Source organism: Streptopelia decaocto, assembly GCF_964273445.1.
Source record: "Streptopelia decaocto genome assembly, chromosome: 10".
Lineage (NCBI taxonomy): Eukaryota > Metazoa > Chordata > Aves > Columbiformes > Columbidae > Streptopelia > Streptopelia decaocto.
Window position 1 is genome coordinate 15,575,186 of NC_138665.1, and position 17,222 is coordinate 15,592,407.

The 17,222-nt window shown below is 41.4% G+C and overlaps 1 protein-coding gene across 3 annotated transcripts in view; it reads right to left on the reverse strand.

Moving 5' to 3' along the window:
* Window positions 1-1,132: 1,132 nt before the first annotated feature.
* The window catches only part of FGF13 (fibroblast growth factor 13), a gene marked incomplete at its 5' end in the record, with an annotated part of 238,418 nt that continues 222,328 nt past the window's right edge, over window positions 1,133-17,222 (reverse strand). For all 3 annotated transcript variants that reach the window (XM_082062312.1, XM_082062310.1, XM_082062311.1), the window contains 2 exons: window positions 1,133-2,545; window positions 3,735-3,933. In XM_082062312.1, the coding sequence (XP_081918438.1) occupies window positions 2,409-2,545; window positions 3,735-3,933 (336 nt within the window). In that variant the 3' untranslated portion in view covers window positions 1,133-2,408. The remainder of the gene's footprint in view (window positions 2,546-3,734; window positions 3,934-17,222) is intronic.

Genomic DNA, 17,222 nt, shown 5'->3' on the forward strand with positions numbered 1-17,222 from the left:
TCTGTGGCTCTGGTAGTGCTCCCACTTTCTTCAACCTTTGGACCTAAGGACCCCCTGGCCCTCTGAAGGCCATCAAGATGGTGGGTTTTGGGAGGGCAACACTCTGCTCCAATATGCGAGCTCAGCAAGCCAGAGCTCTTTCCCTACTATTTACCACAAACCAACCAGTTGTTTAGGGGCTTGATCTGAAACATGATCTCCTTCCCTCCTCTCTCAGCTCCAACCTTTTTAAAAAAGTCATTGTCCCAGCCTGGTCTGAGGGCTAATTCCAGCTTGGTGAGGTGGAAGGGACACAGAGCAGACAGCAGAATATCTGATATTATTAATTTCAGGCTAACAGTTATAGGTAACTTTTTGCCTCTATTTCCATTATTCCCTCCCAGAACAGGTTTTTCAGCCACCTGTGGTGATAACGTGTTCCTCCTAGGACTTCTCAAAACACCTTGATGAATGAAGCTCACCTGTCAGAGCTGCCTGGATGTTATAGATGAGAAAAATTCTCACTGAAGTTTTTGGAGAGAAAAGGCAGGAGAGAGGGACATTTTTCCCTCCAGAGCGTGTGCACAAAGGCAGGAGGCATGGGAGCCTTTTTTCCTTGAGACCAGATAAAGCTGATCCTTAAAATGTACCTGCAGTTGATGCACAGCAACTCCGAGCATCCTCACAGTGCCACCGTGGCACGAGCAGTGCTTGGCTTACTGCACCTCTTTGGGTCACCCCTGTACTGAGGGCTCTGGGGAGGTTGTGCTACGAGGTGGCACTTTGTGCTGCACCGACAAAGTCTACTGGGGAGGTCAGACATGGAGGAGCTCAAAGCAGAGGAGCATGATTCACTGGCGCTCCAGCAGCGCACAGCAGAGGGGTCGTTACCAAGACTTTGTGGCACTTAATCGTCACTATGTTTTGAGTATCTCGGCTGGGCATTGTAAGACCAGTTCTAACAAGATCCAAAAGAAGGAACCTGTTCTCATTTGTATAGTGTACGGCGCTACAAGGGAATAACCCATTACATAGAAAGATTTTGAACATTAATTACAGTATCTTTTATAACTTTATAATTTAACTGCCAACCCTTTCCCTTGAAATTAATCATGGATGTACATCATATAATCAAACAAGCTTTTTTAAAAAGTACATCTTAATATAAATAGTTTATTCAGTGCATGGTTGTGTATACAACAAATAATAAACAACTCTTTTGTACGAGGCAGAAAGCTGCCTGTACAGAACTATGTCAGTTTTGGAGCACAGAATCCAACAATGATTAATGCACAAAATCTTACACATCATGCAACTCTATGCCAATATTCCAACTTTCTCCCATGCAACAGACATCATGATGACCTAAATGGAAACCTAACTACATTTTTTTTTAAACAATTGTTTCCAATAGCATGTATAAGTATATGTTGTTTAGGGGTAACCTGTCCTAACGCTTCCTTCTACACAATATTCACGTGCCCGTTACAGTGAAAGAAGGACTTTTACAAATAAGACGTTTCTTATAAAAAAATTAAGTCACCTTAATTCCACAGTTTCTGTCTTTAGAAAAGAAGCCACAACAATAGTTTAACATGACACACAAAATGGAATTAAGAGAAATCTACACTGGAGGATAATTTTATCCCTTTCTGTTAACTTCCACTTGGGATAACAAAACAACTCAATTCCTACAGACTGGGGTTAGCACAAGAACTTTACCAGAAACTACAAATCTATAAAAATTTATATTTCATTGTGTTTAAAACCACAAGAACACTGTTTGCTTGAGCCTGAGACAATAACTCTCAGTTCCAACCCTGAATTTTTTATTATTTTTTTAAAGACATAACTTTAAAGACCCATTGGAGTTCAGAAATCAAAAAGTTGCACTATTCCAAATTAAAGGATACATTTTTTATCAAGCCTTAGATATAAAACAGTAAGCCAAGGAAACAACGGAGTTTACATATTTGTTTTTTGTTTGCCCCTATAAAACATACAAGCATTAAAATTTCCTTTGAAGAGCAAAAGTGGTCTTTTTCTGAGTTGGAAAGCAAATGCTTATCAGCAGTAAATGCAGTGAAATGTTTTCTGTTTCGTATTCCACAAAGCATAAGGGAGAGAGAGAAAGAGAGAGAGAAAAAGAGAGAGAGAGAAAGAGCTGGACATTTCTTCTCCGAGATTTATTCCGCAGTTATGTTTGCTGGCTATCCAAGTGCCTTGTGATATGCACAAGCATATTCTACATTATTGGGGTATATCCTTTGACAACCAGTAGATCTAATGGCTGATAAACGAGTGACCTATGCAAGTTCAGTGGCTTGTCCTGGGCAATTGAACGTTTGGATGAAAGACTGCTAGTAAGAATTCAACTGCATCCAGAGGTAAGGTTCTGTTTAGAGAGCACTTGGCTTGCCTGAACCTGGCTACGTTGACTCGTTTTGGCTCATGGATTTACCCCCATTTAGCACTCCTGAAACACTTCTGCTCTTTGTTGGGGTCCCACTTCCAGATCTGGAGAACTCTGTGAGATCATGGAGGGAAGGCTCTTTGTACATGGCCACTGCAAAGCAAAAGAGAGGCAACACATCAGCACGTCTTACAGGCTACTCAGTCTGTTCCTGCAAAGCCCAGCTGTGAAGCATTGGGATTTTTCATTCAGCAATATGCAATGTAAGGAGTGAATGAAAGAAACATGGCAGACCTCTTCCATTCCTAAGAACCCCTGAGCTACTCCTCAGGGGAATGACATTTTAGAGAAGGGAAAAAAACCAGTCATCCACCCACCTGCACTTAGAAAACTCTGCAAGATAGACCTAAGCTGATAAAAATCCACATTTCCTTATTAATAGTGAAGTAGCACTGTCAACAGCTGTGATTTGATCTGTTACTTGTATATGTAGCCTAAGCACATGGGTGTGAAAATTAATTTTTAGTCTTCTGTTTCCTTTGTTTTCACACACATTAGAAGTGAGAATCAACCTTGACATAAGTTGCCTGAAACCCAGCCCTAAATGTAGACTGCCAGACTAATCCAGTTTCCACTGAGGGCTATGCACCCTTGAGGTAACCTCCCTGATTTTAAAATGGCACTGTCTTGAAAGGCTACTTAACAGCATAGCCCAGAAAGACAGGTAGCTGGTTCTTCTGGAGAAAAAGAGCACCTCAGACATCGACTGAGATATCTCTCTGCATTCACCAAAGAGGAGCAAAGTCTGACTACACTCCTGCTTCAGAGGCTTCGGTTAACTGGGATGACTCTAGGTCTTGGCTTTTAATACACAGTGTGTACACATGCCACATGTGTTATTACCTTCAATGCCACATGCTGATACCACATTAATTGCGGTTTAATAAGCACTGCACATTAGAGCTTTGTCCCAGGCAAAAACAGACAAACAGACATCCTGTAATATGAAGCACAGATTGACAAGCTATACAGCAAGGTGCTAATGGCCTATGAGCAGATGTTTGGTCCATTCCAGGCAGAGCTTTCACTACCTATAATGAAGACCCCATGGACTTTGGGCACAAATAACCTAATACGCGTGCTTGGTTAGATTAGAGAAATGTAGCAGTGACGTAGAGAAACCTAAAAAAAGCAGCTCTGGTTATATTAACAATGTGTTACAGAACATCATGCTTCAGTTATATAAGTAGCTGAACCCTTCAAATATGTATGCACAGCAATCAAACATCTCTGACACAAGACAATGTCAGTTCAGATAGATGGAACAAACCCAAGCAATTACCTTTTAATGGTTTTGGAAGAAAGTGTGCTGCAGGTTTATTTTTCTTCACGTGGTTTCCTTTCATTATTTCTCCTTCTTTGTTAAGACCCAAATACCAACCCCGGCCAGACTGTTGCTGTCTGTAGATCATTGAAGAGTATGTCACATAGTAGTTTTCAAATACTGATTCTTTGAACTTGCATTCAGGTGTAAAATGTTCCTGTAAGAAAGTAACAGATCAATATCTGCAGTGCTGAATCTCACATCAGTTAATGAAAAAGCATCCAATATTCATTGCTTTCCTGATGGTTAAGAGACTCTCACCCTCCATTATCCAATTATGAAACACAGGTCCTAAAAGTATTAACAAAAGAGTAACACAATTTGAAACCTGTGAAATGATGCTGTGAGCAGCTCAAAGTAGCATAATAAAATCTTTTTTGAACAACGAGTAAAAAGTCGAAGTGAAGAATTATTGATTGATGCAACTAATGGACACGGGGCAGCCGCAGCCTTGATGTCAACCCCAAGGGACCGGCTGCAGTCCAGCCCCCAGGTGAGAGGCGAGGCCACATAATGCCTTTTTGCAGTAACTGCTGGCTTTAACTGCTTATGAGGAAAGTGCAATAAAAATTCAAAGCCAGGATGCCATGAGTAAATGGTCATCTCTTACTGCGTGATATTGTCAGCTTGTAGCAGCTGCCTTTTTGGTCCGACCTACGCTCTTTCTCTGCCCAGTGCATCATCCACCGAAAGCCCAGCTGTCAGAGACCCACTGCAGACATCAGCCTCTGCTCTACCACAGCTGAAATCCGATAGGATTGAGCTTTATGCTTCATGTTGACTTGTACTATTTCTTTTGGCAAGATGATACTGAGCTAATACTTAAAATAAAGGGCAATAAACTAGGAGGGAGCCTTTTTCTTCCTGCCTGTGGTGTGGCTGACTTTCCCTGTGCAATGGTCGTGGCTGAATCATCACCTTTTGGCAATATTGCCCAGATTCAAAAAAAGATCCAGACATGAAACACCGGTCCTGACAACATCACTCAGCTGCTTCCTAAGGCCTCTGAGTGCTTCAGGTTTTTTTTAACATCACACGTTCTAACAACACCTTCCCTATGGATCCCTAAAAGTCCATAAAATACGAAAGAAGAAGGGCTTGGTCTGGTGATGCAAATGTTAATATCAATCACAGTCCTTTTGTTGCACTGCACAGCAGCCTGCTGTTTGCTCGTCCTTCCCTGTGAAGGCCGCCAGCTTCAGTGGAGCTGCCCTTGTGCTTAAAGTATCCTACAGCAGGGTGAAAGGAGGAAAAAAACGTGCTTGCATAGTGATTGCGATATGGACTTAAAAAAACAAACAAACAAACAAAGGAAATTACATGTCTCAGGAGCTTAAGATATTCTTATCTGGTTCTTCAAATATTCTTATGCGAGAAAAAGACAGTATTAAAAAAAAAAAAAACAAACACAGTGCATTTTCTGAACATCTTTTGCCACTTCGTCTTCTCTTAGAAAGAAAAATCCTCCCATCCTCTGGTTGGTATTTCCTTCAACAAAGAATGTGAAGTAAGCAATTTTCTTCTTTTTTTTTCTTCAAGCTAATTGTCTGTTATTTAGTTAAGTGGTGTTTGGATGCAATTGCTGTCAAGTGGGGACAGTCACTGCAGTTTTGCATGATTTCTAAATAAAAGCCTTCCATCACTGTACCCTGCCCAGCGCTAGCCATGTTAACAAAGGCTATTGCAAGTGTATCATCCAATTAGCAGCAAAATGGAAAACTACAGTGATCCCACCGGAAAATTATGGTTTATATACAGTAATTTGAAGCTGTTTGGGGTACAAAAGGCCTGCTTGTACACAGCAGCAGAGGCTCAGATTGCAAACAGAACTACAACATTTACCCTGTCTCTCTTAGGAAGCAACTTAACCTCAGTATGAGCAGCAGGAGCCAACAAACAGCCTGCAGCATCCCTTGAAACAGAGGGAGAAAAACAATGGGGAGACAGAAGGACACTAAAAAACTCCTTTACCCTAGATTTTTCCTTGGCTGTAAGGCTTGTGATAACAAGCCATGGTGTAAGTGTTGTGCTGCTGTGAGTAAGTTTGCAGTTGAGCATGTGTGCAATGAGACACGAGCCCCATGGTGCACACCAGGCACCCCTGTGAGCATCCCAGACAGCAATCGCCTCCCTGGAACATCACACCATTCGGCAAAAACTACCATGGCAATGATTTCTCATGACAGCAGGGTATGGAAACAGACACTTCTGTATAACGTGCTCAGTCATCACGTCAAATTCCCTTCTGACACCGAAGCAGACCACCTCATTCACCTGACTGGCTTGGCAGAGAATCGGACCCCTTTGTCTTGGCTGACATCTGCTTAATTCCTCGGCTGCATCTGCAGCTTCAGAAAGGTGCTGCACAGTGGGAAAGGCATCCTCTTTGCCAAATAAAAGTTGATCCCCCATGAGCTGTTTGCAGAAGCTGAAGTGCTCTGCTTGCTCCTGAATACTAAGCAGCTGCTTACTTTGTGCAAGTGTTTGTTCCACCCATCACTTGCCTTTAGTTTAATCAAACGTGTGTCTTTCCTACTCATTAAAGAGTCGGGAGGAGAACTGCAGAGGGAAGTTCTGAATTAGGAATGCTAGCAAATGTGCCCCTGATTTGGGGGTATTACAATTAAAATGTACTTTTCTGAGCTGGGCAAGTCCATGTGTGAAACCAATTGGGTACAGACAGGGCTACTGTCAGCACATCAATCCAAAGTACAGTGCAGAGCAGCAAGTGCAAAATGGCCATTATGTGATATTTGCTGGCAAATTATTTAATAATGTACTGAGGAAGTGCAAGTTACAGCTGAGAGAGAGCTGAGTGCCTCAATTAAAACTGATCTTTTCCAGCTCCTATTGAAAATTTATAAATATAAATGTGTTGAATTCTAAGGCCAGTTTTTTCCTTGTCTCTCAGCTGTCCTCTTTGTCCATCTTTGCAATGAAAATAATTCAAATGAGTTCTGCGAAGTCCAATGTTATGAATATATTGTTATGCAAAACATGAAAAACAGGTATTTGTGTAAAATAGTGTTTCCGTCTCACCTTACCTCAGAAGTCAGGGAAGATGGCACCTACATGAATAAATTGCACTCACCCAAGCCCCTCACACAAGCACCTAACAGTGAATGAAGGAAGGAATGAATGAATAAATAAATAAATGCTGGATTCACTGTAGTCATGACTCAGCCATGCTTAAGTAAGCAAGAAGATGAACTGCCAGGAGCTTCTTCTTGGTTTTAAGCTGATCTGCTGAACTGTTTCTTCATGAATAGATCTGCAGCTGCATTAAATATGTGCAAAATAATTTAAAAAGAATAATTTTGTGTATGATAACATGGTAGAAAGGCCTTGTAGCACACTCTTATAGAGTGGCTGCATTTCCAGGCAAATGACTAGATTACATCTAAAACAATCCAGTCTCTTTCAAACAAATACTGCATTATGGGTATGCCACAGCTAAAAGCTAAAATACCGTGAATGTAAGTCAAGCTGTGTTTCAAGCCAAAGACCATCCAAATTATCAGCCATCACACCCACCTACACTGCAGGAATGTATATTAATTCTTCTGGCCCCCAAAATATCATGACACAATAATTCAGACTTCCCATACACAGAAAATGGGAAATCTGCTTTATAAAAAGGTATTTAGTGTCTTCAGTTTTCTGTCATGTTAGAAAAGCTTTTCGTCAAGATGGCTGTAGGCACAGTGCACACATGAGGGCAAAGATGTTGGCTTTCTGCTATTTACTGCATACTGTATTTGCATTGTGGATGCCAACAGCAGAGGACATCACCAAATACTTTGGGGAGTATTAAGTCATTGGGTCAACACTGAGTTTGTTAAATGTCTGTATATCACTAGAGGCTGAATGTCCTGTGGCTACCCTACAGCAGCTGACCACAACAATCAGAAATTTTACTTCGATGGATTTAGTGCTAGGAGCATGAATAAACAAGAAGAAAATAAACAAACAAACAGCCTTTGAAAAGTATTTGGGAAAAGTGTTTGGTACTTGGGAAACCTGGAAAACTTTCTTACATATTGACGATATAATTATGTTCCATCTGATCAACGACTATATCTTCTTATGGGATTTACTCTTTAATTTCTCTACTTAAAGAAAATTTGATTTTTTTTCCTTCCATATCCTGATTTCTTTCAGGACTACAATGTAGCCAAAGTTTCCATTCTATAATCATGAATTTTTGAAGGAGTCTCTTTAAGGCTCCCAAGTAGTGATTTTCTGCACCACTGAGCCTGCCTTTTTTTATTAACAGAGATTGATTTTCTCCATCTTGGCATGTGAAGTTCCAGGGTGTGTCCTCTGGATCATCACCCTGTAATGTGCAGTCATATCAACAGCACAAGACGCAAATACTTCAGCTTAAACATTATCAGATATAACAGCTTTTAGATCACCAGTGTGAGAAGACTTGGAAGAAACTGGTATTTTGTGAAGCCACCAGAAGCCATTTTCTTTAGCAATGGAAACTTCCAATTATCTTGAAGCAATTTATTCTGGATCAGATATATTACAGTTCCACAGACAGGCTCCAGTCCTGTAACATTGTCCATTTTGCTTAAATTTACTAATTTTGAGGAATCCTAGTGATTTCAGAGGGAGCAACTCACAATATATGAGTATGTAATAGGCCTTGTGAGACTGTAATTAGGAAGACTGTTTGATCATGTAATCACAACCGTATACAACAGTTACCAGTCACAGCAAAAGACATGTTCGTCAAGAAGCTGTGTGGACTTTTGAAGACAGGTGCAGTGAAGAGCTTCATTTTTGGCTATGTCTATTCCAGGTGAGTTCTCACAAAATAGGTAGCCCAAAGCCCTCAGGAGGTGCTGTAAAGCTCATCTAATTGCTGCTTGAACAACAACAACAAAAAATCCTACTGCTAAACAGGAATTTGCAGAAGGCTATAATTCCCCTTGAGTTCACTAAAATCTGAAGGCATAAATACCAGCCATGCGACCATGTAAATAAGAAACTAAATTCAAAATTATATAGAAAAGATACACTAAAATCTTTCATCAGAAAACCTACCTACTGGCAGGAGTGATAAAAAGTCATAATTTTCCTGGAAGATGATCCCAAACAACTCCATAGGATGGAATTGCCTGGGATAGTGCAATAAGCAGAAATTTATCAAGTGAAACACAACCTGTCAGGGTGTGCATTTATTTAGGATAAAGCTTCCAGAAAGAGTAAAATGGAGCCCAAGGAAGCAGCTGGATATCCAGCATCTCCAGAGTAAGGTTTCAGGTTGTCACTGGGTATTCTCTGAATCTATGAGAAAAGCATTGAAAAGATCCTGTAATTATTCCCTTGACATTGTTCCTTTGCACAGCAAACCAAATGCACAAACTCAGGGAAAAAAACGCACACAGTGAACTGAAGCAGAAAACATAGTAATTGCAAATACAGAGATTTAGCGGTTTAAGTTTTGTTCATTACTCTTTTTCTAGCCTTATCAGTGACTCAGTTGTGAAAACTTGTCCAAGTAATCTTTGCCCAGATTTTTAAGTGGCATTTAGGCATATCAATAAATTCCTATTTAAAGCTTGGTGCGTCACCTTTCAGCGTGCACTGCCCACAGAATGGATGTACTGCTGATGACCCCAGGGGAAAAAACCTCAGTGACTGTAAACAGTGCTGAAATTTAATTGAAATAGGAATTAAATATGATCATGTTATTGTTCCCCTGTCTTCTGGTGATGCTTCACTTCTTCAACTGTGTTGATTAACCAAAGCACTCCTTAATTGGGCCAAGAGAACTAACACATGATACATAGAGAAATAAGGCAGTCTTCTGATTATTGCAGAGGAAATTAATTATGTTAGAAAAAGCCTGCAATGTGGTTTAAGTTCTGTGAGATGCCCAGGAGAACACCTCACAGATGTCAAACACAGGCCCCTTTCCTAATCTGGCCCACAAAGTTATGAGACATAATTTACTTGGTATGAATAGGAAAGAGAGAAGATCTATTTTGCCCCAAAATGCTTCTCTCTGCATCTTGTGCACCCCTGATGATCCTGGAAGCATCACACAGAGAAACCTCTGCAATTGTCTGAATGATCAAGTCCTCTATAAATATTTTAATACCTTTTAATGCTAGCACCTACCCTTTTTGAATTTCAGTGGCTTTAGGGCACTAGACTTTCCAGTCCGAGTTGAAAATCAGTGAAATTCTCATAATATAAAAGAAAGAATCTAGTCTTTAAAAATTGCCTGTTTTGTGAAGCTTGGGAAGGTTCATTAAGCAATAAGTGCCTGACAGGTTGTCTGAGGACTCCAGACTTGACTAACTGAGAAGAATCAACATATATGATACAATCCTGCTATTACTTAGAAACTGTTTTTTTAATCATATTGAATTTTTATTGTTTCACACATACAAAAGTCCTTTTATTGCTTCTAAATTTGTAAAGGAAAACTTATATATTAATCTACAATTAAGCCTCTTTGGAGAGAGATCTTCTCTGCTAGTGTGAGCTTGGGTTTGGGGTTTTAAAAAAAAATATAACAACTTTCTCAATATCTAACCAAAGGTTATATTGCCTAATAAATCTACATGAATCATGTACTTCCAGGTTTGGTCAAGGACTGGTTAACACCACTTCAGGCACCGGCTGAGATAATCCTCAGCCCCAGAAAAAATGGGATGGAAGTATTCTGCATGTTCTCCCTATACTTCTGCACTCTAATCTCATGTTCTTATCTAAGTATGTGCCTCTGAACATCTTTGGATGCTGAACTTGCTGGATCTTAGATCTGATGCACTACAACTTCTCATGATCCTTCCTCCCATGTCACTGAGTCAAACAGAGGAACAAAACCATCCTGGCTGAGCACCCTCCAAACAGGTCAACTGAAAAGCAAGAGATGCCTCAATACATGACCTACACGGACATTACTGAAAACAGGGATGTTGGAAAATACGTGCTCTCTCAACACATGGTGGGAAAGGTTGTGCCTGTTCAACCTGGAAAGAAAATTGTATTATCTTAGATCACCGAAGGCAGCTGAAGTGGGTAACTACCTGTACCCAGTGCAGGTGTAGCTGTGCCTATTGTACCAGTGTTGTCTTTACCACTTAACAGCATGAATCCTGGCTGCAATTGCTAGCCTAAAGATACATATATCCTTTCAGTTTTAGGTCGGTCCACTCATCTAACAAAGATAAGGGTGAGCTGCAAAACACCTAATCAGAGAGACTGGCATTGCAACTTTAGGTGTCTTGAAGCCTGCAGAATTAGTTGAGTCTTGCTTTAACACATATCTCGAGATTGTTGGATGAAGTGTCCTTTAGATTAATGTTGCTCATTATACACTAAAATGAATATGTAATCAATACGCAAATGTGTAACCAATTGGCTGTTTAAGGTGTGAATGTAGTGATAACATTTTTTATATAAAGGCTGTTACTTTTCTTTCTGGCATGCAGGCTTTATTCCAGCATCCAGGTTTGTGCAACTCTGTAATAAACAATATCTCATCTCTGTGTGCTACAATTTGGCTTTTTTTTTTGCACACTGCATGACAGGACTCTGGTTTTGAGACACCAAGAGTACCCAGAGCTCATTGGGGCTGGTGGTTCATTCCAGAAGCTGGTGGATCATGCCAGCTGGTCAATCCTGCTCCCATTCAAAGCTACTGGAGAGCTCCCTTTCCCTTTTGATAGGCTCATGATTCTCCCCAAAGCAGTCAGTCTTTTTCATAATTTTCCTAAGCTCATTATCTCCGTTCCCTGCAACAGTGGCTTCCACAGGTGAAGTCAGTACTGCAGAAAACAGAGTTTAAATGTGTCCATTGTTTTTTTTTTTATTGCAAGTATATTTCTTGTCTTATTTTTTTTCGGCTTTCTTCTTTCAGCTTTAATTTTAGAAAACAGCACATAAAAGTACCCAGTGTGCCTCTTCTGTGCCATTCATTACTCCACATCTCTCCATCATGTCTCTGCTTATTCATCTCTTGTCTTAACTAAGCAGGCTTAATCTTTTTAAATCTCTCCTCATATGAAAGGTTCTCTGTGCCTCTAATCATTTTCATTACCCTTCACCGAATCCTTTCAATTTTTTTTTCCCTCTGTCATTTCCAGAACTGAAACACAACATTTAAAAAGAGGCTGTACCATGGAGTTGCATAATGGAGGTAAGATATTTTCAGTCATTTGTCTTATGACAAAGTAAAATGGTCTTTGCTGTTCAGCCTCACTGTATTCATACAAAAGTTCTCTATCTTTCAAGTCATGTCTCTGATAAATACCACCCAATTTTATGGTATTTCTGACGCTTCGATCAGTCAGTGTACCCAAGCTTAAAAATTAAAGGAAGAGAGAAGGAAGCAAAAGGCAGATAGGACAGCTTTCTTCCCCAGAACTAGAGCAGAGAGCCCCAAAGATGCTAAGCAACCTATTTTATAACATACCCATTATTACACAGATAACCTGCCAGCCATTGCAATCAGATTTCTAGCAGTTATAACTGACATCAAATCCTGGTATTGTCAAATCTCTCTGACACAGCTGTTGTGCAGAATGTCCTCAGTTTAAGTGTGTCACGCATTACTTTGAGAAAGAATATATCTTAGTTAGAAAACTCCTTTTGAAGTATGGGGCCCATGTTCTGCTTTTAGTTAAAGACAACCCTGCATCCCACTCATTTTAATGGCCAAGCACTGAGCCCATTGCTTTTCACTGAACAAGACCAGTGGCATGAGATGCTGAAGGACTAAGAGGAGCCTGAGCCTTAGGAAACACTGCAACTGCTTTGTTTGGAGTGAACTACTTGTGGTTTGTTCCTTAGAGTTGCTATTCATCCGCCAGCTCTCCCTTTAGCATTGTATGTCACCTCAGGGACAGAGAAACCATGCAAAGCCAGGTATCTTCCATCAAGCAGCAACAAGCTGCGGCAAGAACGCACGCAGGAAAAGTCACTCCATCAGGCAGAGGAGTGTGGCATGAAGAGACATGGCTTTGTCACAACCCAGCCGCTGTGAGGGGCAGATGTCTGTGAGCTGGCAAGAGAAGCTGAGAAAGAAAACACATTCCTGTCCCAGTAGCCCTTTCACACAATTACTCTTGTATTTGTCTACATGATCAGTGGCACTAGGGGAAACCCATTTGGCTGCTGCTGGGGCTGCAGAGCACAGGGCAGTGGCCGTGGGTTAATTTGCTCCTGGAACAAGGTGGCTTGGCTGGCATTTGTTAAAACACCACCTGGGAGTGAGGAGCAAGAAGGGCAGCATAACCTTTCTGCTGCCACATCGAGTGCCTTGGCTGTACCATCCCAAAATGCTGCTTGCAGTTCTGTAGGCTGCAGGATACAGGTAAGCTGGGATGGGGTTCAGAAGGCAGCAACAGCTACACCGGGGCATCCCTGGCCTCGGCAAAGAGGATGGTCAGCTATGCTGGAGCACGGCATCACCAGACATTCCCCTGACAGCTTTGTGGTCAGAGCTCTCCTAACACCAGGGAGCTCCCCACACAGGCTCTGCAGAAGTAGCAGGGCTAATTAGAAGAGTGTGGGATTTACTGTTGTATCCTAGAAACAGGACATCAGCCCTGGGGTATAAGGAGATGGAAGAGATCTCCTTCAGACTGTCACCCATGAATTCATGCAGATTTATCTTAAAGTGCGAAAAAAACAATAATCTAATCAGTGTTTGCAGCAGGCTCTAAATCTGTCTCTTTAATTACAAGCAGGGACATGACCCTTTTAGCAGTGGATGTTCCTAAAATTCTATGGAAAAAAGGAAAGCATGCAAAGGTTTCGCTTTTTTAGGCAACAGGCAACTGAATGAACAACAGTCAGAACAAGGGCTACAGTCCTTCCCATGGGAATAGGGGATAACGAGGAATGCTGTTTCTGTGGTAACCTGCAACCTGGCTGAAAGCCTGTCTGTACAACTGCTGTGAGTTGCGATGGGTAAATGGATGTGAAAGTGATCTCCTTGTCCTTTACCGCTTTGGTGAGGTGCCACTCTATGTCTGTGATGGCAAACTCATAGAGGCAGTGCTCTTCCACCCAAAAACTGGGCAGGTAGCTCTCCCAAGCACAGCCTCAGCTCAGCTTGGACCTCCCTAAACTGCCAGCAGCCTCCTCACTGACATTAAACAAGAAAGATGGGGTTCACCCCAGAGGAAGCGCTTAGAGACAGATGCTGCTGAACGAGCTCTTTTTTCTGCACGCTAGAAATTGCCTCTGCTCACTGACTGCGAGAAGCTGCAAGTGGAAGATAAATAACAGCATGAGCTGCAGGAGAAGAAATAATGCCACATTACATCAAACAGGTCCTTGCTTCACTGTCAGCTTAAAGTCTGTTCTGCACGAAAGGACAGCCCTGCCATTTGGCCTGTATATTTTATTAATGTGGATGCATATTTATGGTGTTATGGATTAGCCGATACTTTGGCGTTCAATACTGTCCTTTTATGCTGGAGTTCTCGGCAAAGGCATTTGTCCTGGCTGCTGTTATTCCTTGTGTGCAGTTAGGTGGCTGCTGTTCTCTCCCCAGACTATCTCCCTGCACTGCCTGGGCTGGAAATGCTGCTGTAAAGGTGCCTCACCTCTACCAATACCACCCAACATGTTTTGGGAACCCGCTGTAAACCTCTATAAGGTACTAAATGTACTGTAGTCTTTGGACTGGTATTATATACTAAAAATAAAATTAATACCAAACTAATAAGCCTATTAATTAGGTTTTTATTCTGCAAAGCACTATGCTGCAAGCTTAATTTTTAACATGGATAATGTCAGTGTTCGGAAAGTTAAGCAGCTCAATACACTGAACAAAAGCAGTAGGACCCGATCCAAAATGTGTTATAACCAAGGAAAATACTACCCATGCCTTTACTGAATTTTGGTTAGCTTTCTAATGTTTATGTAGCCTGCTAAGAAACATCTATGACTTGCTTTAAGAAGTCAAGGCTATTTAATATTTGTCACTATTAATTCAGCTTACTTGCTTACTATGAGGTGGAAATAAAAAAAGATTAAGCTTAATAATAATGGGAATGTCAGAGGTTCAAGGAGCTGGCTAGCTCCACCCTGACCAAACCAGCATCTCTGTATGACCAAATGGTAATGAGACCTTTTCAAATGAGCTTGATTTACTGCAAACCATTTATTCATGAATGCCATGGATGGATGTTTTTCAAACCTCAGTTGTTTTGACAGTGCCAGGGCATTACTGGCAGCCAAACCCTGCTTCTTGATATAGAGCAGCGATGCTCTTTGGAATTCCTCCGCCCTCGTGGTTCTCTAAATTATGCTATTGAACATATGCTGCTAAGACAATCTCAGAGGGATGTTCGTATTAGACAACAGGCTAATTGAGGGATTTGAGAGATTTCAGATGGCAAAAACTTTTAAAAACAAGATAATCAAGGATTATACAAGGAAGAGCAGATGTAAGAGTGACCCTTTATTTGAGAGTTGATGCGGACTGGCAGAAAACATTTGTTTCAGCAGGTAAAGACCCCACTTAAGAAGGAACTCTTATGCAGATAACTGGCTAAATTTCTCTCTCTAAATGACACATATGTGTTTCTCACAAGCAACAGTTTGAGGGGTAAATTAACAGAAATTCAACTTTGGGGAAGTTTTCCAGCACCTTACACGTGAAAAACTGTGCAGCAGAGCAGAGCCAAACCACCTCTGCAACAGGAACAGGTAACAGGAGCACATACATGCCGCTGTGTAATTCAGGGAAGACACGCACTAGCATTTAAGATGCTGTAATGCTCTAATAAGCAGGTTGGCACTATGTACCTTAAGAAATGGGAGGCTTCATGGTACAGTCAGTGCTGGAACCAAACTGCACTTCTCCAGCAACGCCTCAGTACGTCCCGTGGAACAGCCAGACAGGGGGGGACAGCAGCAAACAGCCACTTTGACATCTCATCAGCCCCTCGGAAACCAGGCAGAGCCACAGGGAGACCCCACTGAAACAGGCCACATGAAACTGCCTCCAAAATACAGTTTCTCTGGGTTTTAAGGTAGTTCAAATAGGGCCCCCAAGCAAGCCGCTTAGTGCAGAAAGAAACAAACTTTTCTAATACCTCACTTCATGATATTGCTACGCCATTAACATCTAGAGACTGGGTTGCATAATAAATGTCCTCTTAACAGTCCTCCAGCAACTGTCCTAATGAAGTCAACAATACATGCATTCTTTTCAGTGATTTATGAGAAATTTTCTCTAAAAAAAATACACAGTCTAATAGGAACCCATGTCCTTCCAAGAGACAACCTGAGCACAGAGATAAGCTTATAAAGCTCTGTTTTTTTTCCCCATACAGTGATATGGACTTTGGGAGGGTCTGTCATTTGGCTGTTTTATGACTCCCTGCTGCCCCTGGGCTGTGTAACAGATTAGTCTGGAGCCAGACTTTTGGGAGACACCACGCTGCTATTGTCTAAGCAGAAGAGGAGACACAGATCCCTGGTAAAACACTTGCAAAGCTAATTTAAACTTGGAAGACACCCAAATGTCTCTAGGAGGTGCAATTTAAAACCCTAACCTAAGATAGCCTGGACTGCAATCGCAGATTTCTGGGAACAGTGTGGAACAGTTGTTCCATGAGCCAAACACTGCAGACCTCTATATTATGGTATTTCGACAGGAGAGCTGTTGCCATTCTGAGTTACCTCACAGAGGAAAAAGTAGCAAACAAAACTAAATTCAAACATAGATATGACCACTCCCTGGCTTACACTTCTGCACCACCAAGTCTCTCAGATTTGAGTCAAGGAACATTTAATGTCTCGGTTTCTCTTCCAGTGCTACCTGTTGAACAGACAGGGAGCTCCCTGCAACGATTCAGATGGTTCCAATGCAGAGAAATCTTTGTCCCTGAATCATACAAAAAGTTGAACGGTGTGATCACCTTGATTTTAAAAACAAACCTTGTATCTCTGCTACAAAAAAGCACTTTCAAGCATAGTTAAAACAAATAACATCTGGCACTAGACTAACAAATGCCTTGCATTGCATTGCAAGGAGGAATCTGAAAGCTAAGTCCAAGGCTCAGTTTGAAAACTACTGTTGTGGTTTTTTGGGTTTTTTTTGAGAATCTAAACTGCCTTGGATTGGTTCTGCTTACAAAAATCTGGTTATCTGTTTCCAAGTCAGCAAATAATAGCTGACTGCAGCCAGGCAGGCAGAGACCTAAACCACCCTGCAATTGAAAGTATAAAGGTGAGCTTGTCCATCAGAAAAAGTGATCATCTTTCAATTTACCCACTGGCTGATCTTCCATTTCACTGTCCAGGGCTACATGTTGTTAGTATAACCTAACAAGCAGTGAAAAAGGCTGAGGGAAGAAGATAGAGCCAGCCAAGAATTCAGGGGAAATGCTGATGAATCCTATCACCTGCCTTCTGAAGTCTGCACAAGGAATATGGACTGGCAAGTTCAGAAACACACTT